The 27,918-nt window shown below is 46.3% G+C and overlaps 1 protein-coding gene across 5 annotated transcripts; it reads left to right on the plus strand.

Annotated features, from left to right (window-relative positions):
* The first annotated feature begins 24 nt into the window (after positions 1-24).
* slain2 (SLAIN motif family, member 2) lies at positions 25-26,919 on the plus strand. Of its 5 annotated transcripts, XM_048252210.1 has the most exons (10): positions 28-929; positions 5,754-5,896; positions 13,960-14,130; positions 14,391-14,561; positions 17,477-17,899; positions 18,241-18,390; positions 20,850-20,936; positions 23,182-23,220; positions 23,982-24,201; positions 24,694-26,919. In XM_048252210.1, exons 1-10 carry the CDS (start codon positions 460-462, stop codon positions 24,758-24,760), a joined length of 1,941 nt encoding a protein of 646 aa, XP_048108167.1. In that variant the 5' UTR covers positions 28-459; the 3' UTR covers positions 24,761-26,919. The 5 variants fall into 5 exon arrangements, with proteins under 5 accessions (XP_048108171.1, XP_048108167.1, XP_048108168.1 ...); XM_048252214.1 differs by lacking the exon at positions 13,960-14,130 and having other exon boundaries at positions 25-929; XM_048252211.1 differs by lacking the exon at positions 23,182-23,220 and having other exon boundaries at positions 29-929.
* Positions 26,920-27,918: the final 999 nt, after the last annotated feature.

The raw sequence follows: 27,918 nt of genomic DNA on the forward strand, positions 1-27,918 counted from the left end.
CGCCCTCTTTCAGTTTAAATAAAGTGGTGACCGACGGCATAGGAACCAGTGTTAATGAAAGACATCAGACAACAACATCAACAGTGTTTGTGTTTTCATAATATGCCTTGAACTTCTCGGCATGTTATTTCATTGGTTATGTTAGGACAAATATAATTTATAAACGCGCGCTCACGAGTGAAAGGGTCGCTCCCAAAAACGTGCTCGGTCCCGGTGACGTACGCGATTACGTTACTTCCCAGTTGATTTTTGCCTCAATTCGTAACTGGGGACAGTAAAGATGGCGCCGATGCAGTCAGTGTGGGTGATTGCCCGGAGAAGATGACGACGATTAGCTCATTAACTCTTTTAAGCAGTGGGGCGTTTTCAGTGTAAACTTTATACAATAGACTTTTATCTCCCGGTGAATACCTAATCATCTTCAAAAGACTGATAAGACAGTCACAGAAGACCGCTACCATGGAGGACATCAATTCAAATATAAACGCAGACTTGGAAGTGCGGAAGCTTCAAGACTTGGTGAGGAAACTCGAACAGCAGAACGAACAGCTCCGGAGTCGATCGTCTTTACTCTCTTCGACCGGTGGGATGTCAACTAACACAAGACCTTTGAGCGCAGGATACGACTCGCCCTTGACGGCGGGAGCGGCGTCGGGGCTGGCCGGCTTCCCTGGGGTGGGGTTCGGTGGAACGAGGGGCTACGGCGGGCTGTCGGAAAACTCCCGTTGTTTGAGCCCCAGACTGTCATATCCTGGAATGAATTATGGGGGACCATACGACAGCGATGGCGCTTGGGCTGCCACTGGTATCACTTCATATGATAACGATGTAGGGGATTTTTATAAAGACGGGGAAACAACAATACTTGACGAAGTGGAACTCCTCGATCTAGAGGACATGGATTGTCTGAACGAAGACGACGACAGCTGGTGAGTGTGTGAAAAGTAGCAGGCTAGCCAACGTTTTTAGATGACATCACTGGTAGCCAAGGTTGTTAACAGTGGGCAACAACCTCACACCCGCACCGTGACAGCCCAACAGGCTAACACAGCTGTTCCAGACCACAGACAGCATGACGAGCATTTGACGAGTGCAGAGTTGCACAGGAATGCGCCGATGGGTTTTTCTCGTTTGATAGGACCGTGTTGCTCTGGTGTACAAATGTAAAGATAGATAATGTGTTCCATTCTTTGCTTGGACGATATTTGCCGTTTTACAAGCGAGAAGCCCGTGTCAGCCAGTCGCCACAGATTTCTCCATTCCCCGAAAGACGAATATGTGCTTGTTTCGGAAATGACACATCTGAATCTACTGTGTTCGCTAGCTGCCATCGAAGTTGCATTCCATCGAGCAACAGTTAGTTAGCAAAGATATATTGTCAGCAATGCGTCGAGATTTGGGCAAACCACACACTGCAACAATGTCTATATTTTCGTATGAAGTAATGATTAAGCATTGATTGGCATTCACTCGATTAAAGACGGGACGTTTTTTGTTGTAGGCTTTAACCCGGTATAACGCAAAGCAATACGTTGATGTCAACACCTTTGGCGTTATACCGGGTTAAATCTCTGTTGACAGTGATCTTCGCCGCAGCCAAATAGCTTGCTTTGCATTGCTCTTGATTATCACGCAACGTCAACCTTTTGTCAAGTATATTTTACCGGCCTTTTCACGCCCTGAGGCTGGCTGACAAGGAGCTGATTGTTAAGAAAAACTTAGCATGCAAGTGTCTGCATTTCAAAACAAGACACCGCCTATACAGATATGCTAGCGTGTTTAAGAGAGCGAATTTCTTGGCCTAGAGCAGTGGTTCTCAACCTTTTTTTAGTGATGTACCCCCTATGAAATATTTTTTTCAGCCAAGTACCCCCTGACCAGCGCAAAGCATTTTTAGTTGAGAAAAAAATACTTAAAACAGAGCAATAAAACAAGATACAGCAGTAATTTTGCCGGCTCTGGTTTGGCCTTCTTTGCCACATGTCCCTCCGTGTTTTCACAAGAATAACCGCTAAGCTTCAAACACGACTCTATCGTTTGACAGTGATTGACAGGTGATGGCGGGTGGCATGTGAGGTTGGGTCGAACCATCCTGGTATGGGGGGCTCTGGGTTTTTAGGATAATGAAATTGAATAGCCTACTGAAATATAAAATTCATCCTGAAATATGCATTAAATAATTGTTTTTAAAGTATTTTTAAATATATGTATATTTTAAAATCTCACGTACCCCCTGGAGTGCCTTCACGCACCCTCAGGGGTACGCGTCCCCACTTGAGAACCACTGGCCTAGAGTGAACGCCTTTGGAATGATAACCACTACAGTACTGTCAACAGAGGAGCAGACTTTTTATATCAAACTTCCCTGCATTAATTAGTTAGGCTTTGTCAACAGTGCATAAGCTACATCTGTTGATGATACCTTTAGTAAGTGTTTTCCATACTTTGGCTCAGCTCTCCATTTTAGGTTTCATCCAATTAAAGTTAACTCTTCTGGAACGTCATGTCCCTTTGGCAGGTGTGTATCTGACAGTCCAAGTCACAGGCTGAGGTCACTGACAGTAGCACGGGAGTACAAGTTGTTCCTACCCAGCGATCACTCTGAAAATACAAGAGTTAAACATCAAAAAGGCCTACAATAGATACCAATTTGATATGGTTAGCCTGTGTATTGGTGCTTGAACATCTTCATCCGGTCCTGTCTGATGTAGCAATCAGGGTATTAAGTGTTTTTTCCCTCCTCCTTGCGTACTGTTCCACTTGTTTGTACACAATCTCTGTGTTTTTGCTGCTTTGAGGTTTAGGTCACTTTACACAGATTTCCGCGGGAATCGGTAATCCCCGAAACCGGAGCTGTTTGAGTGGATTTATGCGCTGGCAGCGTAAAAGAGAGCAAGGGACCGGACTCCAGGGAAAATCCTGCAACAGCTGGACAGGAGTGTGTGTGTGTGAAGGGGGGTGGGGGTGAGGGGTGAGCTCATGGATGAAATCAGCTCACGGAAAACAGCAAGAGATTATGGACACAATCCATTTTACCTACCTGATTATCATCCACAGTGCAGGACAAAGTCTACTGGGAAGAGCCAGTCCATGGTCAGTGATCGGGCCCATAATTGAAATACAGGCACTGATGGACAATCAATAAAGCAAGCACACCCATGACAACAGCAGCATCCTTCCTCTTCTGTGATGGAAAGTCACGTGACTCACCTACTGAAAGCACTTTTGTAATGCTAAGAATGTTAACATGAGTGCCCCTGGGTCTTACACTGCAAGCTGATATGCAGAGATGCATGCGTATGTAATGAACAGTGAAGGCCTTCCCTCCACCTCCACCATCACCACCGCCTCTTCTACTGCTGCTGCTGCTGCTGCTGCTGCTGTCCCATATCCAGCCTCTCACTCAGGGCTCCTGGCCTGCATTAGGATCCCCTTATACGTGGCTCTCTGGAGGAATAGGGCAGCCAGGAGCTTCAGGAGGAGCCAGAGCAGTTAGGCTAATCTTAATGAGGATCCTGTTTGGAAGACGAGTTAAATAGAGAGGCTTTCACCGCCTGCTTTTTGGCATTGTGAGGGATGGAGTTAAGAGAACAAACGTCCTGAGAGGTTTAGCCTAGAAGATGGGGAGTGAAGGAGCAGTTAACAAGAAGTTTTGAAAGAGAATAGTGTAATTGTAGAATATTTTTGTGGGAAGATGGCGTCTTGGAACTCGCTTAGAGGCACAAGGACGTCATCACAGCTGTGGTTGTGGTTGCCGGTCAGTGTAGATCCACCTCACCAGTGTCCTAGTACCCGAGCAGGCTCCAGTGTTTCCCACAGAGTTAAATTCCATTTGCGGTGGTTGGTTTGCAGAATTAACTTGCATACAACAGTTTTTAACAAATTAGCACAGCATGGTTATGATGCTAACCAGATTTAAGCACAATTTAGTACAACCTGGAAAATCATTGTCTGATGGTCAATGTTGATATTGTGGTGGGCCGCCACAAATAAGTCAATATATGGGAAACACTGAGGCTCTCTCTCAAAAGGGCCTTTCACTGTGTGCTGATAAGTGGGTGGGTTTCTGGGAATTCAGGGGTTGATTTAGTTAAAAAGGTCACCTCTGCTCTAGGGACTTTCGTGGCCCTTTTTTCTCATACCATGAGTTGAAAAACGGCAATTTTAGTTTCACGCAGACTCCGCTGTAGTCTCGTTGTTCCTTCTTGTCGACCGCCTGGCCCTGGAAGCTAACAGCCGAGTTTGAATCCATTAGCTCCATTCCTCTCCTCTGGTGGGTCCACGTTTCCTCTCTTTCTCTCTCTTGTTCTCTCTCTTCTCTCCATTTCTCCTTTTTTTCTCTTGTCCTTCTCTTAATCTCTGACATTCTTCTTCCAGATTATCATCCATGTTCCTTTGCTCTCCTCCTCCTCCTTCACTCCCCTTTTTTCCCTTCTCTCCATCAGTCCCTTTGTACTCCTTTCCCATCCTCCCCTGTTCTGCATCTTTTGCTTTCTTTCGCTCATTCTTCCTTTGGGTGGCAAAGCCACTCAAAGTGGGATTAGCCCAGAGTGCCAACTCTGTCATGGATTCCTGTAATCCCTGAATTAGCATCAGACCGGATTAGTAGGGCGGTCTGGTCCGGCGGCCGCTCATTCAGCTCTGGGACTGGACCGGTGGCTCGCCAGCAGGTTCTTTGTTTTCACCTGTTGCCCCTTCATCAGTTAATCTGCTACAGTGGTGAAGCGCTGTTGCTCTGGAGTGGCGTAGATGTCCCTCTGAATAGTCAGTCTTGCCCTGTGTAGGTGCTCAACGTCATTGGTATGTACAAGCTGTGGCAGGAATGAGAGGAATGCACAATGAATGCATGCAACTGTTGATTGAGTGATTCTCATAATTTTCTCTCTCTCTCTCTCTCTCTCTCTGTGTGAGGGAGATAGTGAGAGAGAGAGAGGGAGGATCTAGTGTTAAAGGTCACTAGAGGATCCTGTTTTTCCCTTCCTCTGTGCTGGAATGTTTAATCTGTTGCTGTGTGTGTGTGTGTTTGTTGTGAGTATAGCACAGCTGAGGGCTGGAGTGATAAAGCCCCCCCTCCTCCCCCTCCTTGTGCTTTAGCTGAGGAGACAGAGCTGACAGATGCTGACTCAGAGCTCTCATTCCGACATGGGCACTTTATGTCTTCCCTCTCTCATTTTCTCTCGCTCTCTTTTTCATATTCATTCTCTCTCTCTTTCTGTCTCTCTCTCCCTCTCCCCCCTCTCTCCCTCTTTCCGGGACGTGTTCCGATTCTTAAACGTTCAGGTCTGTTTTGTGGCCGTTTTCATCTCATCTGATTTAATGTTGGTATTTATTTATTGGTGTTGTGTCCTCTACTGTAGCTGTAAACCTGCTAAAATGTTCGATTTCAACACACACACACACACACACACACACACACACACACACACACACACACACACACACAAGGCCTGAATACCAGCAGCTACCTCCAATTGAACTTTTCCTGTACTGTCATTGTTCGACTGTAAGATGGATGAGTAGTTAGTTTTGAATAGTCAGATACTAGTGAATAGGGTGAACAACCGCACGGGACCAGTCCTAATCAGTTTCTGCATTCTGTTTTGTTTTTTATGCTTCCATCACAACATGTTTTTGCAGTGTCAGCGTGTGGTCAGACCAGAACTTGCACAAACAGAAATTGTGCGTTTGTTTGTACGACACCTGCACGTCGTAACAGGTGTTCTAACCGTCTGCTGACTTGTCCCCACTTCCAGGCTGTACGAGGCCAAGCTGAACAGCCCGCTGCAGAAGGCCCTTAGCCCCGTGGTGTGGTGTCGCCAGGCCCTGGACAACCCCAGCCCCGAGATGGAGTCCGCCAAGCGCTCGCTCATCCACAGACTAGACCTCACCATGTCAGGTACTACTCCCCCCCACCCAAACACACACACACACACACACTCCCCCCCCATCCCCCCCGTCACCCTATTAGCCTGCCGCTCTCTTCCTCTCTGCCAGTTTCACACTCCCTTTCTCCCTCTTTATAGTTCCTCTCTTTTCTAAGCTGTCACGGAGAGCCACTGCTAGCTGAAGTATTTTTATGCTAATTTTAGTGGCAGCGTGACAGGCCTCGTGCTTTCCCTTCCACACCTCCAACCTCCAATGCCACCCACCCCCCTCAGTAAGCAGGGCTATTGGTCTGAGCCATTTTTACCCAGGTATGCTCACATGTTCCAGGCCCAGTTGGGCAACACTTCTGGGAAGGTCAGCACCGTCCAGAACTGGAGGCATTCCCATGAGCTCTGACACACGAGAGGGACCCTCTCACCGACTGCCCTGTTAGTGAACGCTCTGAGGGGGTCGAGAGGACAACTTTCCTGGGACTTTGTCAGGATCTGTTTGCCTTGAGAGACTTCGTAGAAGTGTGTCTTCACAGCTCTGAGGATAGTCAGCCAGCCTCTGTCACTCACACCTGAGTGTTTACCAATGTGTTGTAACCAATCTCAGACAATGTCATCTCTATCATGTCATGGCATTAAATAATGACACACACACACACACACACACATTTTAATTTAAATAACACACTAATTTGTTTACCTGTCCATTTCATTTTTGTTATTCCTACGTCTGTTATCTATGTGACCATACATAACCCCTTTCAACACCGAGATTATCAACCGCAGTGGTAAGGGTAATTAAAAATTGAAACGGTAGTAGTAAGAGTAGGGTATTTTAGTGTGATTTACCCTTAAATCAGTAACCATTACATCCCTAACACACACTCTTTAACTGCCCTGATACCAGACTGTTCCAAAAGAGCCAGCCTCTGTAACCATGCTCAGAGTAACTTGTTGTCCGCTGGACCCAGAACAAGTCTCGTAACTCACCAGGGATGCCTCAGTAGTCACTGCTGACTCACACACCCCGTGGCAGGTCGGACTGCAGGCATTTTTGTTCGTTTTTTGCCGGTTAACGCACCCCTCACTTATGAGTCAGCCCTTAGCAGCAGCGTGGTTCAGAGACAATGGGTGTGCGATGATGTCACTCACTCTCTCAAACCATGGAGTCACCTCGCCTCTCGCGAGGAGCGATACCGCCCTTGTGCCCGTGTCCAAACAAACACACCCTCGGACATGGAGCCCACAGGAGCCGGAGCATGTGTGGGATCCCGTCCTCTCTGTCCCCTCGTCAGAGAGAGAGAGAAAGCAGCCGCCTCAGAATACAGACATGATTGTGCTATTATTAGCAAATTCCGCCGTTTTTTTTTCCACATAGATCTCTGTCACTCGAGGTCACTGCAGCTACAGTGCTACATGGGAGCTCATGGACAAGCCCCCAGAGTGTAGCACTGTAGCTGCCTGACAGCTCTAGCTGTTGGCTGCAGCAACTCCAGCTAGGTAGAACCGATTGTTTTCGGGGTTTTTTGGTACCGAGAAACAGAGATCTATGTGGAAAATTGCCGGAATTGTCTTTTCAGAGTTCAACTTCATATCAGCTGTTTCAGTTACACATTTAAAGGTCCACACTACCTCTGTGAAGTAACCCCTCTGAACCTTGGTACATGGGAGATGGGCTGATGTTGACGAGAGGTGACGCAACTGTTTATGCCCTGCACAAATTAGACTGTGAGCCGTATTAGCATTAACAGTCCCTGTTTGTGGTCTTCCAGGGTCAAGAGCATAATTGTTTTTGCATTTTGCATGAGGCTGTTTTTTTTATAAACTAGATGTGAGCACAAAAACAACTGCACTAGGATTTCATTGCAATTATCACAGGAGGTTGTGATCTCCTACATGCCAGTTAGAGAGAACGCACCCTCTCGCCACAGAGCCTTCAGAGTGTCCCTCAGGGTGGACACTCCGCCTATGGGAGTGGGACGTAATCATAGGTGCAAGGGGGCCTATTAGTGGCATGTATTGTCAGTGAGATGGCTCACATACACTCACACATAGACTCGCACACACACACGCACAGACACATATACTCACACTCACACTCACACACACACACACAAACACACCTATTGGCAGGTCAGGGCGTGCTGTGCATCTGTTTGAGAGCGTGTCCTTTTAGCCTCGCCTCCAGGCTGGATCTCTCCGTCATCTGCTTCATTCCCTGGCTTTCTGATGGGAGTGTGAACTCGCAGGTAGCCATGGCAACGAGGGTGTATTTGCGCTAGTGTAAGATTTTTTTGCTGAAAAGCAGGAAATTATCTGTCAACTGCCTTGAGCAAAGTATGCTGAATTTGAAGCATGCACAATGTGTGTGCTTCCTTCAGTGGAAAAACAATATACAGAGTTAAATGGAGTCGGCACTCATAACTAAGGGAATGGTTGTGAACCTCAAAAAATGCTATAAAATACTTTTAAACAGCTCTGTAAAAAGACAGCGAGGCTTTCAACATGCAGTCCCGCTGCCCGTAGAGAAAAGCTTCATGGCAGTCGCGTTCCTCTAGCCGCTAGAATAGTGTGTGTGGGTTTGGCTGTCCATGGCAACGAATCCCTTGTTGTACACTCCCTGAAGAAATGTAAACAACAACCCCACAGTCCCATCTCCAAAGCTGCCATGGTTACTTTAAGTTTTCACAGGGACGTGGGGGACCGTGCTAGCTCTGGGGCTTTTTAATTTTGATAAATAAGTCATGGCTTGTAGTTTTTTGAAGACCTTATTTATACCAGCCAATGTTGTTGGTGCATTTACAGTGCAGTACTAGTTAGAGGGACACTGGCTGATACAGAAACTTTTTAAAAGGATGCACAGCATTCAGGGGTTAGTTCATAACGGCAATATGGTCGTTGTCTACACATATATCCCGCCCCTTCCTGTATGCCTCCCCATTCACTTGAATAGGAAAATAGATGGCCGATAACTTCCCAAAAGTGCGTTACCAAGAAGGCTGCCAACTTGCCTACAAGGACTTTGGTGATTCCATCCACACAGAGTGCAGCAATCCTTGCACAGTTCTTGTGCTAGCCGTGATGCCAGTGTAATGTGTTTTTACTGCCTTGGCTACCTTAACATTGGTCAAATATTTGACGGCTCACTGAGCGAAGGCTGTGGTTGTCTGTGTGAAAGTCTGAAATCTCTTGTGTCCTATCAGACCTGTGTCAGATATGCACAGAATTCAAAGCATGTTCCACACGCTAATGTCAACATGCTTTAAGTGTTTTCTTGCCGTGTGAGGTGAGTGTGTGTGTGTGTGTGTGTGTGTTTGTTGAAGAGCATGTGAGAACCAAGTCTTCTGGACTGCAGAACTGAGATTGTTTACCTCTTCTGCACAGAGCAAAAACATTTTCATCTCTGAGCAAGAACAGATCTTCCTTTCACTTAAGCACTCTCTTTCACTCTTGCTATATCCCCCCCTCTCTCTCTCACCCCCCCCCCCTCTCCTCCCCTGTCTCTTTCTCCCTCTCTGGTCTCCTCATGTCCTGGAGAGTAATGGATGGAACAGACGCCTCAGGGTTTTGCTCTCTGTCCCTCTCATAATCATTCTCTCCTCTACCTTGAAGGTCCAGTGGGTCTTCCTCTATATTTCCCAGGGACAATAACTCTTCTCTTGTCTCTTTTTTTCCTCTCTATCCTCATTCCACCTCTCTGTCGTTGTCTCTCTCATTCTGAACCTCTCTCTCTTTCTCTCTCTCTCTCTCTCTCTTTCTCTCTTTCTCTCTTTCCTTGTCTCTGGCTGCCCTGCCTCTACTACACAATTAGGGCCCTAGTGCTCCTCCTCTTTGTGGGAACGGATGTTGAGCTCTCCTGGCTGTTAAGAGCACTCTTATGTAGTTACTCTTTTATTTATTTCTTTGTTTATCTACTTGACCAGGCCCTGACCTCAATGTTGGGCCTGTCAGCGTTGTCTCTTCCTGACCAGCAGGCTTTTCCGTGGCCACAGGTGCCTTATTCTGTCTGGCTCTCTCCAGCTGGACAACTGGGCAGCTCGTCCAAAGCCTTGTCAGATCATTTCCTGTTGTGGGGAGACGAGGCTGTTTGTGAGTCTGCTGATAATGTCTGTAGACAACAACAGCATGGTTAAAGAGTTTAAAATGCTTACCAAAGTAAAGCAAGGTAAATCAAATTGGTCCAGTCTTATAAGCCTCTTTAATCCTCTCTGGTACGGCTCACATGAACAAAGACAACGGTTCCTGCGCTACAGACTGAATCCACTAATGGGGCATATCACCTCTTGAGTGTATGAAAACGAGGTAGTAAGAATAGTGGCTGTCCGTTGGAATTGTGTTTATGCATGTGAGACTCAGTCATAAGCAGGGTCAGGACTGATCAGGCTCCCAATGGAAGTGGGCCACAGAACTCTTGTGATCCCATTCATATTAGCCAGTCGAGGCGTATTTCACCCAGGTCTCCTTAGCTCGTGATCCACTGACCCATAAGTCCCTGGGCCCATGTTCACTTAACCGCCGGATAGCCGGCCGGGCGGCCCGTCCCCTTGATCAGATAACTAGCTCGGGCTGCTGCCTCATTAGCCTACTTTACTGGCCCGGTGGAGCCGAGGCCGCCCAGCGCTCTCCTCATCCAGTCATCCGTAGCAGCGCTTCAGCCGGTTATACACTTCCTCTTCATCCTACCGCTTTTATCTAGAGTAGTAGCTCTCTTATGTCCGTTTCTCTCTCTCTCTCTCTCTCTCTCTCTCTCTCTCTCTCTCTCTCTCTCTCTCTCTCTCGCTCTCTCTCTCTCTGTTCTTCTCTGAGAAGGTGCTTGAGCAGAGGGGAGGGAGTCTGACTCCATGCTGTGTTAGACCAGTGGAAAGTGGAGGCTCTCTGGCTAAACCCGCAGCCCCAGTAGGGCTGGAGGTCAGGGCACTGGATCGCCGTCTTTCCAGCAGGCCTGCACTGGAAACATTGACTCATGCATCCCTCTGTCTCTCTCTCTCCCCCTCCTCTCTCTCTTTTCTCTCCATCTGCCTCTGTCCACTCCCCCCTTCTTTCCTCTCTGTCCACCCCCCCCTCTTTCTCTCTCTATCTCCCTGTCTCTTTCTGTTTCTGTCTCTCTGTATTTTCCGAATCCTTCCTCACTCTGCCACCAGCCAAAAGACTGGAAATAGGAGAGATAATGAAGGGTTTTGTAATAGGCCTGGTTTTAAGGACACCACTATTTTGGGCGGCCTCATTTGCCACGGCAGCGCAGCGCGGCGCAACCCCCGTCCCCGCCCCACTCCCCGCACTCTGGAGACCCCGTCCCTGTCCCTGTAACAACGACCCAGCCTGAGGTGCTCGTTTGTTTTGTTTGCTCGTTGCGTCATGTCTGGTCGTCTGCGCCCGTCAGCCATGGGTTCACCCCCAAGCCTGGAGTTTCTCACTAGGTCAGGATGGAAGCTACAGTACTGACTGTGTCTCCCCCTCCTGTTTCCATCCCCAGACCTCCTAATCTGTGTCACGTGTCTGGGATTTGTAGTTTTTTGTTTTTTTTTTGTGATTGTTCTGGGCTTGTTTGCTTCCTTGCCCTCTGAAGGCTGTTGTCACTTTCAAACTCATTAGTTGTACCCTGATCATTTGTGTAGTGTGTCTCAGTGATGCAGGCTGTCCTGTCAATCATTGGAGGTCATAGGTCACCTGCTATCTGTTATGGGGGAGCTGCAGTGAGAGAGAGGGGGCGTGTTTGTGTGTGTGCGTGTGCGCTCTACAAACTTAGTGGCAAACTTGTCATTGCACCAGAATGTTGCTGATTGTTTGCCACTAAGTTTTCCGCAAACTTCTCAATGTTACCAGAATATTGCTTGAAGTTTGCGTCACACAATGTATGTGTTTGTGTACTTTCTGTTCCCTTTACATTCATTCACATGAGTTTAATTAGTTGACATCTATCACACAGCTGTGTGTGTGTGTGTGTGTGTGTGTAGTTTAGCAGAAGGTAATCCTAAATGCTGACCCCTATAAATAGCTGCATTATGTGGACAAGGCATTGCTGACATTCAGCACCATAGGCGATCCTGACCATGAGGGAGAGAGAGGGTGTCTGTGTGTGTCTGTGCACATACATAATTGTTTAGATATCTCCTGCTTTCTCGTGTGTGTGCGTGTGTGTGCATACATACTGGGTCAGAGCCTATGCCAGTTGGCATTAGCTTGTGTAGATTTAACTAAGTTTGTGTTTGTGTGTGTGTGTCCTGGCTGGCTGATTTCTAAGGATGTGTGGGACCGAGGGCATGTTGTTATTTGCTAAATAATTCAGAGGGACAGACTGTTTGGGGAGGGAGAGAGAGGGAGAGGGAGGGAAGGAGAGAGAAAGATAGATAGAACTGTTTACAAGCAAAGGAAAGGGAAAGAGACCTATCCTGCAGAGTGAGGGAGAGAAAGAGTGAGAGAGTGAATGTGTCAAAGTGAGTAAGAGATGAGTAGGGTTAGGGAGCGAGATCTAGAGTGGACGCTGAACTGCGGAAGAGGGACAGAGCTGTTAATAGGCCAAGGGGAAGTAGAGAAGGAAACATGCACCAGCAAGAAACACTCTGAGATTGAGAGCCCAACAAGAGACACTCCAGTGGACAGGGAGGGAGGGGAGAGGGTGAAGAATAGCCCTAGATTCTGTGGAGAGAGAGAGCAGAAATGGAGAGAGAGAGAGAAAGAAAGGGAGAGTGTGAGAAAGTGGAATTTTCATAGCCCAGCTGTGTAAATAACACTGTGACTCGGTGTTATCATGTGATGGTTTGGCCCTGGAGGACTGAAGACAGAGCTAAATGTTCTCATACAGACACTGAGAGAGGGGCCCCTGTCAGGCCAGACTGAAGAGCAGAAGAGCATTGTGGGATAGTGGTGGTGTGTGTGGCATACCCAACTGCACACCTACCACATCATAGACAACCAGTGGAAGTCCAATAAAAAGTCACATTCCATTGACCTCTAGCTCACACAAAAATTGTGTTTTTACTGGTAGCGACTAAAGCAATGGCAGCCTGGAACCATAAAAGGCTCTCTGTGCAGTTTAGTCTGCTGCCACTGAATGGACCTAATGGCTGCAGCAGGTCCACAGCACTCTGACCACTGGAACAGTCTCATTGTGTCACCGCTTGCTCTCTCTCTCTTTCTCTCTCTCTCTCTCTCTCTCTTTCTTTCTCTCTCTCTCTCTCTCTCTCTCCCCCCCAACGCTCTTTCTCTAAATGACTGAGTGTGCACTGAGATACTGACTGCAGACTCGTGTGCATGCTGGCAGGATGTGTGTGTGTGTGTGTGTGTTTTAAATGAGTGCCTTTATGGTGTCATGGCCTGCTGAATGGTGGTATTGAGGCAGCTGCTGCCACTGCTTCCCCTGCCTGCTGACTGCAGGGCGATGGACCGCTGTCTGTCACACACTGATGCATTGTGCTCCAATAGAGTGAACGACAAGTGAGCGGCCGGCCACCAACCATTGAGTCTCTCTCTCTCTCTCTCTCTCTCTCTCTCTCTCTCTCTCTCTCTCTCTCTCTCTCTCTCTCTCTCTCTCTCTCTCTCTCTCTCTCTCTCTCTCTCTCCCTCTCTCTGTGCACTTGTTCCACCACTGCCATATGTTCCCACTGACTGGACAGTGACCTCAGCACTGCTTCGCTCAGATCTCTCACAAAGGCTGATTACTCTGTGGGAATTAATACAAGTTTGTGTGTGTACGGGGAACTGTGTGTTTATTATTGGGTTATTGCGTAGAATATCCCAGAAAACCCATCAGTCACTCTCTTTTGCTCTTTTTGTCTTTCTCTTAAACACACACACACACACGCACACACACATACACACACACACACACTCCTAGCACATGCGGTCATCCTGGCAGTTGAGACTAGATCTAAAATGGCTTCCTGTGTGGCCACTAGTGACACCTGACACTGTGAATCAATCAGCAATCAGTCCCCAGCACATCCTAGGATGCCTGGCCAATGCCCGCAGTGGTCAGTCAGTCAGACAAGACAGTCTGTCAGGCCGAGGCAAAGCCATGAACCAGGCCTGTTTTTCTTTTGCTATAGTTGCCAACTCGATATCTCTCTCTCTTTCTCTCTCTCAGCCAACAAACGCAGGAGTCTGTATGGCAACACCTACAGCCCACAGACAAGCTACGGCAGCCCGTATGGGACAAACACGGCCAACAGCCCCTACAGCAGCGGCTTCAACTCGCCCTCGTCCACCCCCTCCCGAGTGCCCATCGTCAGGCAGCTGGTGCTCCCTAGCAGTGCGGGTGTGTGTCCTCCCTCAACCCTCTCCTCTCCCTCTCCCTATTTCTGCCTGAAGTTCTGTGTCATTTCATTCCTGCCATTACCCACCTGTAACATAGCCAATCTCCATACAGGCTATTTTACATCTGTAGTCCACACACACACACACACGGACACTGTTTTTATCTGTTTTGTTCATAATGCAAACTGTTTTGTGTTTTTGATGGAAAGTGTTTGTATGCTCAAACATGAATCGGGACGTGTGTGTGTGTGTGTTCTGCAGGTCACCAGCGGAACTCGGCAGATAGGAATCCTCCTCCGGTGAGCCCCCAGTCGTCGGTGGACAGCGAGCTGAGCACCTCGGAAATGGACGAGGACTCCGTGGGCTCCTCCACCACCTACCGCCTCAACGACGTCACTGATGTGCAGATACTGGCCCGCATGCAGGAGGAGAGTGAGTGGACGCACACACACACACACACACACACACACACACACACACACACACACCACCATGAGACCCACTAATCCAGTTCTGTTAAGTGTTTGTGTCTGCCTTATTTGTACTGTGTGTGTGTGTGAGAGAGAACCTCATGCTTTCTTCCATCATTATGTGGTTCAGATCTTAAAAACTCTCCTCTGCATATTTCTCTCTGTATCTCTCTGTGATTTTTCATTTGTGCTCCTCCCTCTCTCTCTCTCTCCCTCCGCATTTTGTTGTTGTCATTGTTGAGTTGGGTCTTGATGCGTATCTGCTGTAATTGTTTTCCCTTCACACATTCGTGTTTGGTTGTCTGTATGAGCTTTTAATTAACATCTGCTCCGTCTATGTTCAGCAGTTCTGTACTTGTCTCTGAAGGTGCGAGTGTGTGTGTGTCTGTTTGTGTGAGAGAAGGAGACATTTGATGTTTAAAGCCCCCATTATTGAGCCATCACATGGATCAAGGACTCCTAAAAAGGTTACAATTAGAGGTTTAAAGATAGACGTATTCGTTCCGAACCGCTTTGGTACAGGACCTTAGGTTCAATACAGACGTGTACCAAATGTACCAAATGCAGTCTTTAACAGGAATCAAAAGTAGGCTTTTTTGTGTATAGACCATGTTTAAAATTCGAGTTTCTACACAAACATATCGGGTGGTGGACCAATAGGTTGATGTACTTAATTAACACCAAAAAACATTTGACACCTTTTCAAAATACTATTCCAGCTCGTATGTGTTGAGCATCATTAATATTGTCAGTGAATGCAGCCTGCAGTACTTATAGCCTTACTGTACCGAAAATTAACCCAACCGTGACTTCAAAACCAAGGTACTTACCATGGTGTACTGTTACACCACTCTGGCTACAATGTAGCTTTACTCCCTTAGAGCCGCAGCATAGGAAGGAAGCACCAAGTACATGATCACCTCTCACCTGGTGAGGAGTGGTTATGCAAAGGAGAGAGAGAAAGATTAGAGCCGTGCGGATCCAGTAAATCTCTTCTCTCTGTTTACCTGATTACCTGCTAGTTTCCCCAGCTGGTGTGGAGCTTCAGGCCCGTCTGTGCTCAGATATGCCAGAGGATTTATTTGGTGTCCCCTGTGGTCGTCTGATCTGGTCTAGTGGGGGCTTCCTGTTCTCTGTGGTCGTTTGATCTTGTCTGATTCGATTGTTTGTCCTGTGCCTGAGAGAGAGAGCGAGAGAGAGAGAGAGGGGAGATGCCTGAAACTATCTGCAGACATCACATTTTCCAAAGAGGCACCAAAATATTGCCAGGAGTAGCGGCACATCATGACATAGATAGGGATAGACATGGATACACACACACACACACACTTAGTCACAGTTTATCACACAGTCATGCAGTTACAGTCAATTCTGCACTGTGTATGACATCAGCAGAGGTCTTGCACATTAAATTTGGCAGGTGTTGATGGCAGATCAGCCTTGACCTACCTCCTTTCCACGGTCACCATAATGGATGGACACTCACACATGCACTCTTGACTCTCATCTCCTCTATGTCAGTCAGTGGTAAGCTACGGCGTATAGTCAGGCTCAGCCCTAAGCCTATAGAAGGGTCTCAGTATGGAGCACTAATACCTGCCTGAGTGTTAACCATCTGTGCACCTGTCACAAGCGTTGTTTCATGATGCTGTGCGTGCGTGTGCATGTGTGTGTGCGCGTGTGCGTGCGCTGTTCCTGTTCAAAACAGGCAGGTGTGTTATTTCTTGGTATACGTGTGTTTCCTTTTTTTTTTGACCGTGTGTGTGTAGACCTGTGTATTTGTGTGCTTTACTTTGTTAAAATAACTAGACTCTCTCTTTGCATCTGCTTCTTTATGTACATTAGCTGAATTGGTCTATACACTATTTTGTGTGTGTGTGTGTGTGCAAATAAGGGCATGCGTGTATTAGGGGTGTCACGATTCTCCAAATCCTTGATTCGATTTAATTTTCAATTTTTAAAGTCACGATTCGATTCTATTTTCGATCTTTTTTAAAATATTACTATTAATGCATTCCTTATATGTTATTTTGGCCTTTTCTGTTTCTGGGGGCTTTTATTTTGAAACCACTTTTTATTTAGAAACCGTTCCAACTGCGAAGTTGTAATGTAAACAGAACAAACATTAGGCTAAACAGAGACGTGAACAGAATGATAATTTGATTGTTTCAGCACACTCCGAAGAGACCCAAGGTTAGTGTTCATGGAATATGTACTTACTAATGTGCATTTTAAGCCTTAAAGTAGTTTTGGACTGTAACTAGGTCATCTTTTCACTAGCTAAGTTGAGTAGGCAAGAGGAGCTTCAATTTTGGTAGGTTGATGTGTATATTTTAACTGGCTGCAGCCTAAAATTAGAGTGTTGACGCCGCAGTTCAGCACGTGTGCTTGTGCGTCTTGGTATACATGCTGGACGTGACATTTGGGGTGTGGCTGCATCGACGATTCCTCTTTCGAGTTCGAAGTTCAAGATTGAGATGTAATTTCGATCGATTTCGATATAAAATTGAAATCGTGACACCCCTAGCGTGCATGTCTGCATTGTCCTGTATGATTAATGATGCTTTCTGTCTTCAGTGAATTTCAGTCTGATGTTTGTATGTATGTATGTATGTATGTATGTATGTATGTATGTATGTATGTATGTAGATGTATGTTTGTGTGGGAAGCATTCAATAAGAAGCATTGTGTGTATGTGTATGAGAGAGGGAGAGAGGTCCACTTGTGTGTATGTTAATTGTAAGTGTGTGGTGTGTGTGATTGCTAATTGAGTGTGTTTATATGTGTGTTGGACTGAGAGATGTGTATGTTTTTTTGCTATGTTGATAGTGAGTGTAGTGTGTGTGATTGCTAACTGTGTGTGTGTTGTGTCGTCAGGCCTGCGGCAGGACTACGCGGCCAACGCGTCTCGTCGCAGCTCAGGCTCGTCCTGCCACTCACTGCGCCGCGGTGGCAGCGCCTTCAGTGACCAGGAGCTGGATGCCCACAGCCTGGAGGACGACGAGGACGCCGTCGCGCCCGGTTACCTGTCCCACAACGCCGCGCACCACCACCAATACTCCCACTCCGCCCTGCCTGTAGGGGGCGCTAGCCGCTTCAGCCCGTCGCCCCGCCACTCGCCCCGCGCCTCACCCCGCTCCCGTTCGCCTGCGTCCCGTGGCGGTGGCGGCGGCACCCTGGACATGCCCCCCCACAGCAACCGCGTGTCCCCACAGCCGGCCAGCAGCCGTCTGCAGCAGCCGCGTCTCTCGCTGCAAGGACACGCCCAGGACCCGCAGACCAACGCCATCAAGAATGAAGGTGAGACGCCACACAGACCCGGGCAGCCAGAAGGCATGTGTGTGTGTGTGTGTGTGTGTGTAGTAGGGGGTGGGTTGAGAATCTAGTAGACTGTTTGATTTGTCAAGCCCTGTAGGTACATATTCCTCTGATTTTGTGTTTGTTTTTGGCCAGCATAATTGCCATAAGTGTGTTTGTGAGGAGAAAGAGCAGCTTCCGTTTTCCTCGCTCGCAGTTTGAAAGAGTAGTCTGTTGACACATGGCTCTGCAGTCAGACCACTGTAACATGGGTATGATTTACTGACTGCAGCCATATACTTTGTGTGTGTGTGTGTGTGTGTGTGTGTGTTTGTCGTGTGCAGACAAGCTGAGGCGGAGTCTTCCGAATCTGACACGGTCCAGCCCCGCCCACAGCGCGGCGTCTGCCGAGTCCGTCAGGAGCAGCCGGAGTGTGGAGTCCAACCTGCAGGTGCCCAACGGAGGCTCGCCCCGACACCAGAGCCAGTCTGCCAGTGAGTACACACACACACATACACACGGGCACATGTACACGCATGCATGCACACATTCACTACCAGCGAGTACACACATACAGATATACATACAGGCACCAGATCCAGTCTGACCCCATACATACATACATATACACACACACACACACACACACACACACGTGTACTGTACATGCAAACTCTGAAGCCACAGCAAATCTACCAGTGAATATTTGTCCACAAAACCACTTACATTATACACATTCTCATACCAGACCCTGTCTATTGGTGGCATGTATTTATAAAGTATATGTACTAGTACATACACACACACACACACATAGATATACACATAGATATACACATACATAGGTACCACAAAAGTCAGTTAGCCACTGCATGTAAAGGCATGTGCATGCAAATTTCTTTAAAGTGGGCAAAGACTCACACTGAACCATATACATGTGTACGTAACGCATAAGTAAACACACTTGTTCCATACCCACATTCACACACAGTTTCGCTGTTTGGTACCCACATACACAACACACATACACACTCCTTCACACTGAGCCTACATACACACTCCTACACACTGAAGCAACTGAGTTTATGTGGCTATAAGTACGCCCACACACAAGCATGGCAGTCACGAGTCACACATACACACACATACACACAGACACACACCCGCACACAGACAAACTCCCATCCTCTGTTGTTGTTCATACAGTATACACAGCTATCTATATCTTTAAAAATTTGTGTCATTAAATCACCACTCTTTTTTTGAAAGCCCGCAGGATGATCACCTGAAGTTATGTTTACAAATGTAACCTGTTGTCAGTCAATCAAACACACACACACACACACACACACACACACACACACACACACGCACCAACAGCTTGGCTTCAGCTACCAGAGAGCACTTATTTCCTCCTGCCGTATCTTTTTGTTTTGTATTGAGTTTTTAAGATAACGTTCTCCTTTTTATTCCCTTCTGATTCTGTACTCTGTTCTCCTCTGCATCGGTCACCTTTCTCTTGTGCTCCCAGACGGGTTTCTGACAGTAACACACACGGCGCACCACAGACCATAAAGCCCCAGAGTAGGACCGAGAAAGCATAGCACTTGCCCCTTCTACCAGAGGCCATCATTTCCACTTCTAATAGTCACTTTGTCTGGCAAACCAATCTGGAGACAAATAAATTTTCCGCAGGGAAAGAAAGTTGCTGATCTAGATGCAGTGTACTATGTCAAATGATTTAAGTAATTACATTGCGGCGTAAAAAATGTGAATGAAATTGACCCCTAACTCTACATGGGTGTATCATCATAGTGAGGTTATCCTGGAGGGCAAAATTTGAATAGCGCTATCCTTAATAACGCATGGCCAAATTCTCTCAAATTTCCCTGAGTTCCCTTACTCCTCACCCCCAGTGTGGGATTAATGTGAGTGTAATCTTCCTAATCAAGTGTAATCTTCCTTAATTCTGGTTTAATCAGGTAGTAATTAAAAGGTGTTCTAATCCTGTCACACTTGGATCACCTGGAAGCACAAAGACACAGTTAAAAGCCAGGAGTAGTCATTTACATAATATTCTGAGCCAGATGAGATGTTACGTTAAGAGTAGTTTTGAATTTCTATAGTGTGCGAGTTGTGTAGTTTTTTTATCACCCATAAAAAGCTCAACAGATGGTGGTTGTGTGTGTGTGCGTGTGTGTGTGTGTGTGTTTTCCCTGGTCTCTTTTGGCTGTGGTCTAGGCAGAAGCATGTTCTCCTAAACTCTGCCCCTCCTCTCCCTGCCTGAGATGACGTGCTGATGGCTTAGCTTTTGGGATGGCCTGGAATCTCTACCACCACCCCCACCCCGTCCCCTCTCTCTCCCTCTCTCATTCAGTTTCTCTCTCTCCCTCTGTCCCTCTCTCTGTCTATCTACCTTTACCCTCTTTCCCTCTATCTTTTTCTGTTCCTCTCTGTCTGTCCTTCTCTCCCTCCATCTATCACCCTCTCCCTCTGTTTCACTCACTCTTTTCCTCCCTCTATCACTCTTTCCACCTCTCCCTCTCTCTGGCTCCGTCTCACTCATTTGAGCTCTTTGGCTGTGGCTCCCTCTAGTGGCGATCTGACGTATTGACCTTGAGTTGGCTCTCGGATCCCTTGTATGGCAGGCATGGCTGGGTCCTTCTGAGATGGCTTCTCCTTTTGACTATGATAACTTAATGATAACTGCCAGTCCACCTTGACTGACTGGCTGTCCCTCTGGCTGGCTAACTAGCTACACCCGCCTTGACCTTTGGCTGCCCCTAACTCCCCCCAACTCACCTCTCCCCCGTCCCCCAACCATCACTGGGCTCTGGCTGACTGCTGACCAGCTGCTGGTGGTGGTGAATGCAGCAGCGGAGGCCTCTGAATCTGACCTCAGATCAGTCTGAGCCACCTCCCAGAGACAGTAACGTGTCCTTGTCTCCCCCAGAAGCCCAGCACCAAAGGTACTCTGCCCCTCCTGCCCGCCCCTCCCCGAAAACCAAACTGCTCCTCCAGAGCCCGTCATCTCTACGAGGTAACCCCACCTACCTTGCCACGGCAAACAGTCGTCATGACGATGCGGTCATGGCCCTTTACAGGAAGCAGACCTGCAATGAATTGACTGTCTGTTCTATAATAGATATGTGTTATATAGTGGAAGTAATAGTATAGTTGGGTAACACTTTATTTTACATTACCCTGTTGCAGTGTCTACACCCTGAAGTACAGTGTAAGAAACTGTGGAACAAGGTGTTATACCATGACTTATGCTGCACATAATGGAATTTTGAGTACTTAGTGATTCTCACGATTAGAACGTGTGATAAGAATGCTTGTCATAGTATTATGCCAAAAAACGGTTGTGGCTGTGGGGAGACATTGGGAGATGACCAGCTTATTGTATTGAGGCTGTATTCAGGAGACCTGAAAGTAAAGGAGACATGAAAGTTCTACAGGTACCACATAGTTACCATGTAAATCTATTCTACCACTAAAACTATAATTTCCCCTTTAGATTTGAATACAGCCTTAATAAGCTGGTTAACTTGTAGGTGTCATGGTCCCCAATCTCACCCCATAGTCACAACAGTTACCCTCTTTTTGTTTCAGAAAAAATAAGCACTTTGGCAGAGTACTGTGACAAGCACTGTATACATTGCATCTCCTACCTATTACATGTGTGATATGGGTACTGTAACATAAAGTGTTCCCTATAATTGTTTAAGCATCGCAGTACTGTTAGATAGCCATGGATGAAGCTAAGTGTCAGGGTTTTTTTTCGAGCACCATGCAACTGCTTGGGTCCTGCTATGGAAGGCATGGCTTCCAAATGGGAGATGAAGGTAGAGCCTAACTGTAATAACTAACCTCAGATTAACCTCGACTCCTAACCATGACGAGTCCACTGGAGCCAGCATACGTGCTCGTGGAGCCAGAATCAGGCACCCTCAAAGTCGTTGCACTTCAAGGTGCGATCAGCGATTACGAAGTCGTGTTTATTTATGTCTCTATTTATTTTCAAATGTATCAGCAGACGCTTTTGGCCAAAACAGCGTACATTATATTTTAACCAAGGGCCATACGAACACACCAGAGAGATAGCTCACCCCTCCCGTGAGTATTCCCAGAGAAACTCCACACAGGGTTACGCTCTTGTTCGTGGCTGCCTCCACTTTGTTTCCCGTTTTCAAAGCCTGGGCTGCCTACAGAGACCGGGTTTTGTTGTTTGTTTTGTTGTGTACTCACAGAATGGGCAGCTAGAAGAGGAGATGATTGCTGAATGTGACAAAAAATGTTATGGTCTTGAAATCGCGTACGATCGCTGACTGCACCTTTCATGTGAGAATATAATAATGAAACTCCTACCCGTACTGAAAGCATCTTTAGACGAGGACGAGAATGAATAAATCTAATTGTAGACTGGATCCACAGATCTACACCACAGGAGGGTCATTTTGTTCTTACAGGCATGCTGCACCAGGCACGTAACTGAAGCATTCCATTCACAGAGCGTCTGCTGCAACAATTAGCTTCCACTACAATGAATGGAACTGGAAATGGATTCGAAAAAATTAGACCAGTCTTCTAAAACTATTTTTACAGTCTACGAACAGAGCGCTTAAATTGCGCACTTGACTTTGTGTAGCCCATCTGTTAGGTGGCTTGACATTCTCAGGAAATGGTGGAATCACCTGCAGAATGGTGTCATCATATCTATGGGTTAATGACATGATGATCCATGCATTAGATTCCTGTGTGTGGGGTGTGCTACACAGCTGGATTGGAAAGCTAAGTACCACCCATCAATATATGAGCTGTGTGAGAACATGCGTGACGTGTCGTTAAAACCACAGAATGTATTCATGCGTGTTGGTGCAGAGTGTCGTCCAAAATTAATGTTTTGATCTTTAGTTTAGCCCCCCCCCCGCTTGGTTTAGAATGAATGGTCCGGTCAGGCTATATGCATAGTGCTGGTAGCTTTGATTAGACTCCTTTCTATCATCCATCTTTGTACTGTGTGTTGGTGTGTCTGTGTGTTTGAGAGGGTGTGTATGTGTAATACACCATTACCGTGCAGTGAAGACACCGTTAGAAATTTGCATGACTTGAATACAGAAACACTACCCACTAGGAGAACATTAGGCCTGTGTGTGTGTGTGTGTGTGTGTTAGTGTTAGTGTAAGATCCCATCTGCAGTATGCAGTATGTGCGACCTCAGTCACTGTTGGGCTGCCCTGTAAACCCACTGCCACTCTCTCCTGTCTCCATCTTTTGTCTAGTCCATCTGGCCTGTTGCTTTGGAGAGGATGGAGATTTCAGTGAGTACCACTGACGTTCTATTGCCCCACCCGGCACCTGTGGTGCTCTTCGGGGTTGACTGTGATTGGTGTTGTGATCGTGATGTGTGGTTTTCGCCGATATTCCTGTCGTTGTTGCTATTATTATTGACCTTCCTCATTTGAAAGGGTTCTTGTAAACACATTCCCCGCCCGCACAGCTAGGATTGTGGGATGTGTTACTGGCCTCTCTCCCCATCCCAAACAATGACATGGAATTTGGTTCTTTTGACTTTTAAGTTCTTCATTTTTGTGTGTTTTCTGTTACCGGTATATTTTTGCATTTGTGTTTATTTCTGTATTTTTTTCCACCCAAATGGAGTACTGTAGATATCATATGCTCTTTTTTTATGTCAAGTAGCTAACAAATGCTCAAATTCCATGATTTGTCAAACCATTGCCCCGTACACACCTTTGTCACACACACACACACACACACACTATCTCTCGGTCTCTCTCTTTCACTCACACTCTAAAACACACACACACACACACACACCATGGTGATAGTATTCTGAATGCCTCGATCCATGATGCTTGTCCCATGAGACATGTTAACATGTGCTGCCATTTCATAGTGCTGGTGAACTCTTCCCTGGAGTCTAGACTCCATGTCATCAGATGGATTTGGTCACGCGTGCGTGCGTGTGCGTGAGAGAGAGTGAGCGTGTGTGTGTGTGTGTGTGTGTGTGTGTGTGTGTGTGTATTCTCTGCCTAACAATCTCTTCTCTCGTTCCGTTCAGTGTCCTCCCCCAGTAAACTCCGGACTCCAGCCACTCCCTCGCCTTTGGCTCTGAGGCAGCCGGTGAAGGCCGTGTCCAATCCTAGCCCGGGCTCTTCGGCTAGCTCCACCCCCACCCGCTCTCTGGGCCCCGCCTCCCGCAGCGCTCTGCCCCGCCCCAGCGGCTCCGCAGGCGGTGGCATCCCTGTGCCCCGCAGCAAGCTGGCACAGCCTGTACGCAGGTACGCCCTACGCACACACACACACACACACACACACACACACACCCCTGCACTGCACAAGAATCTTCAGCAGTCTTTGTGCAACTGTGTTAGCAGCATGTATGGTAACACCCCCATGGTCAGTCCTACACAAGCATGAATAAAGGTAGCACATCATTTTTGCTGTAATAGTGCTTGTTGTGCCTGTTTATTGTCATCTCATTTGTATTTATTAACATAAATGAAATAGTGACTAGACATGAAACTCGTAGCGACCAGCTTAGACGCATGGTCTGAGTGCGTGTGGACATCCAACCCAGTATGTGGGCAGGTACTGGACTGAGGGCTGTGGAATGCATACTGGTGGTCTAGTTGGGGATCTGGACATGTTGCTCAACCTTGAGTAGCTCCAGGGGGACTGTTCACTGTACGTTGCTCAGGATAGCATTGTCTGCTAAATCACTGTAGTAGTGTAATGCATATCTGACGGTTGGGTGCCTTTCTGTCTCTTAGGTCTCTGCCAGCACCTCGCACATACAGTGGCATCAGGGATGAGAGCTGGAGGGAGGGCTGCTATTGACCGCACAAGACCCCCCCCCCCTCCTCCTGTCCCTTCCCTTCTCTACCCCACCCCTGAGACACAATAATGCTGCACTTTAGCAAAAACAAAAAAATACATGTCTAAGACAAAGAAGAAGATAAAATAAACAGGAGAAAATGATCCCAGATTGAATCAAAAGAATCCAGAACGAGCAAACGAACAGACAAGCAAACAAATAAACAGACATGAATATTTCCATACAATCACAAGGTTCAAGAACTGTCAAACGGGGACATGGTAGCATCAGACAGGCCAGAGCATGCCAAAGAAAACCAGCAGAACTCCGGGCGCCATTACCACCAGAGGGCACCCTTGCGAAACAGAAACAGCGTGCCCACTGTGCCATCAGGTTGCAAAGTAACTAATAAAAATCAACCCCCTTCACTCTCTCTCTCTCTCTCTCTCTCTCTCTCTCTCTCCCCAATCTCTCCCAATCTTTCTCTCTTTCTCCCCTCGTTTTCCTGATGTCTTGTCTCCATCAGAAAAGACTTGCCTTTTGTCTCTCATCAGATCTTTTGTTTGGGGGATCCACGTGGGCTCTGATGTTCTGTGAACGTTGTTATATGGTTGGCCTTGTAGTTTGCCGTTGCTGAATGCGTGTTGGAGAGGCTGTCATGCCATCGTTTTCATTGCAGTTTTCCTTCAGCAAGAATGTGTTCATATCTATGTGACAATTATTTATTTGAAATAGATATTTAAACAAAAAAGAGCTTTTTTTTTTGGTTTTGTTTCAAAATGTATTCATGTTCAGTATTCTCTTCTCTTTTCTTACATTTTTCATATGAATTATTTTTGTAATGCTGAATTTGAACCTCACTTCAAAGCTAAATTTCCAAAGCATTTGGATTGGACTCACCTGGTGTGTGTGTGTGTGTGTGTGTGTGTGTGTGTGTGTGTGTGTGTGTGTGCGCGCTCTGCTCAAAGCCAAGCAAATATCCAGACACACAGGTGAAAATTAACACTGTTGGGGTACATGGGCTGCAGTAGTTTGTTTTTTTTTATCGATCAGTAGATTGATTTTCTATCAGATTATTGAACTCTGGTTGCTTTAAATGTGAAAAGTCACTGTCGTCTGATTAAAGTGCACACACTTAGCTGATTGCAAAGGCAACACTGAACCAGGAAGAACCAGCTATTTACTTTTCTCATCTGTTGTGATAATCAGTACGGCGGCTTCTTCCATTCACCTGTAAGACCGTGTCAGTGTGAGTTTGCTGTATGTTTGTGGTGGTCAGTTTGAAGTAGGTGTTGGATCAGTGTTTTGACATCAAAAAAATCCCCCCCCCCTTACCTGACAACTTCTATTTAAATGTAACAAATATCCCACCTGTAAAACATGTGACTTCCATACATGCAGAAGAACTTCTGGTGAAGCCATCAGCTGTCTCCAGCAATGTAGAGTGAGCGAAATGGGTACAGTGCAAACTAAACATGTGGCCAATTTCATTTAAAAACAAAAACAAACAAACTTTGTAAACAGGAAGAAAAAGTGGCGACAGTTACCATTGATCATCCATATGATTGTGACATCACAGCACAAGGGCCTGTGAGCAAAAAGAAAAAAAACAAATGGTGCAGAGTTTGTGGAATTAGTGCCTATGATTTTAAGGAACTTAAAGTCGGTTTCCTGTTTTTGGAATGTTTTCTTGCTTGCTTGTTTTGTGCCAATAGTGTTTATTTTGCCAATGTAATGTTGCATCAGTCAGGGGTCTTTGCATTTCTCAATTTTATTTTTATTTTTTTTATGTTTGCAGCTTTAAGTATTTTTTGTTATTGGTTTTTGTTTGTTTGTATTTTTGCATTAATGAAACATTTATGATTGCATTTATGATTTGAAAGTAAACGGAGTATGAGTAAGCACGCCTTGATATTTAATAATAACTGATCTGCACATGTACAAGAGGCTTTCTATTTATTTGACAGAGTTGCGTCGGTGTGGGGAAGTGGTGGCGTGGACTTTGACTCAGTCTGAGGGGCTCGGGGCCTGAGGGCTCAGACAAACAAATAATAAAAAAACAACAGCCTGGCCATTTTTGTGGGATTGTCTTTTTGTTAATACTTTTATATAACCACAGACATGATGCTCCGTACCCCGTGTGTAAATTCACATTTCAAAATAAATTGTAAATAAGAAGGAATGGGCTCTGCTTGGTGACTTTAATGATGAGTTTGATTCGATGAGTGTAATCTTTTGGACATTTTCTGTATTGGAACTGGGAGTCTAAGGGTGACCTCTACTTCACTCTTACCTTGGTGGAATTCTTTCAATCCTGTAAAAGAGAAAGACTGGTAAAATCAGCATGAATGAACCCCTTGATTTGACAGAAAACTGCCTATTAAATGTGCCAAAAAAAGCCTTGCCTACCCTGAGAAATGTTCTGACCAGACGTCATTTTTTTTACTTCTGACGTCAGACGCAAAGTTTTTGCGCGTGGCACGTAAAAATATGACGTCTGACGCTCAGACATCTATTTTTTACTCCTGAAGAAGTAAAAAATCTAAACGTGCAGGCGTTATTTTGACAGACGTTATGTCCTGAACGGCTTGCATAATAAGACCACGACATCACATGATAGCCTATCCATTCTTTTCCAAACGAGTTTTTTAAGAGCGCTAGAGTTTTTCAGCTGAATCCTAAATATAGGCTACTTGAAAAACATTCTCCATCCCTACATTACGCATGGTGGATTAGAATAGGATCAAATAAATCTTTAATGTAGGCTAGCTAGCCTACACCATAGTGGACATTTGTGTTTGGCTCACCAGACAGATGGACAAACAACATCTCAGACACATTGAAGATATAATTAAAACAAGTACAGTACAAAAAAGGGGAAACAGCCTATAGAAAATTAATAAATAAGTTTAAATATAGCTGTACAGCTCAGACGGGTATGCATATTGTCACTAAGTTTGGTTAAGAATGCTGATGGCATTTGGGATAAAATATTTTTTTAATAGGCTACACACGCTCTCCGACTGGGAGTTTTTGTAGTGTTGGAGACGCAGAGCATATCGGCAAGCTGTCGGTCGGTGCGTAAAGTTTGCCTTGCGCTAAAGCAGTTCCTGCGCAACTTCATTCGTTTTCCTGGACACAAACCCACGAGGATCATTAAAGTGTAGTTTCACCAACTGGC

The sequence above is a fragment of the Alosa alosa genome, chromosome 9 (genome assembly GCF_017589495.1).
Source record: "Alosa alosa isolate M-15738 ecotype Scorff River chromosome 9, AALO_Geno_1.1, whole genome shotgun sequence".
NCBI classification, from domain to species: domain Eukaryota; kingdom Metazoa; phylum Chordata; class Actinopteri; order Clupeiformes; family Clupeidae; genus Alosa; species Alosa alosa.

Coding starts and splice junctions, on each gene's coding strand:
- slain2 (XM_048252210.1), top strand. CDS start 460: ATGGAGGACATCAATTCAAATATAAACGCAGACTTGGAAGTGCGGAAG. Junction 5,897..13,959: donor ACTAGACCTCACCATGTCAG/GTACTACTCCCC, acceptor TCTCTCTCTCAG/CCAACAAACGCAGGAGTCTG. Junction 14,131..14,390: donor GGTGCTCCCTAGCAGTGCGG/GTGTGTGTCCTC, acceptor TGTGTTCTGCAG/GTCACCAGCGGAACTCGGCA.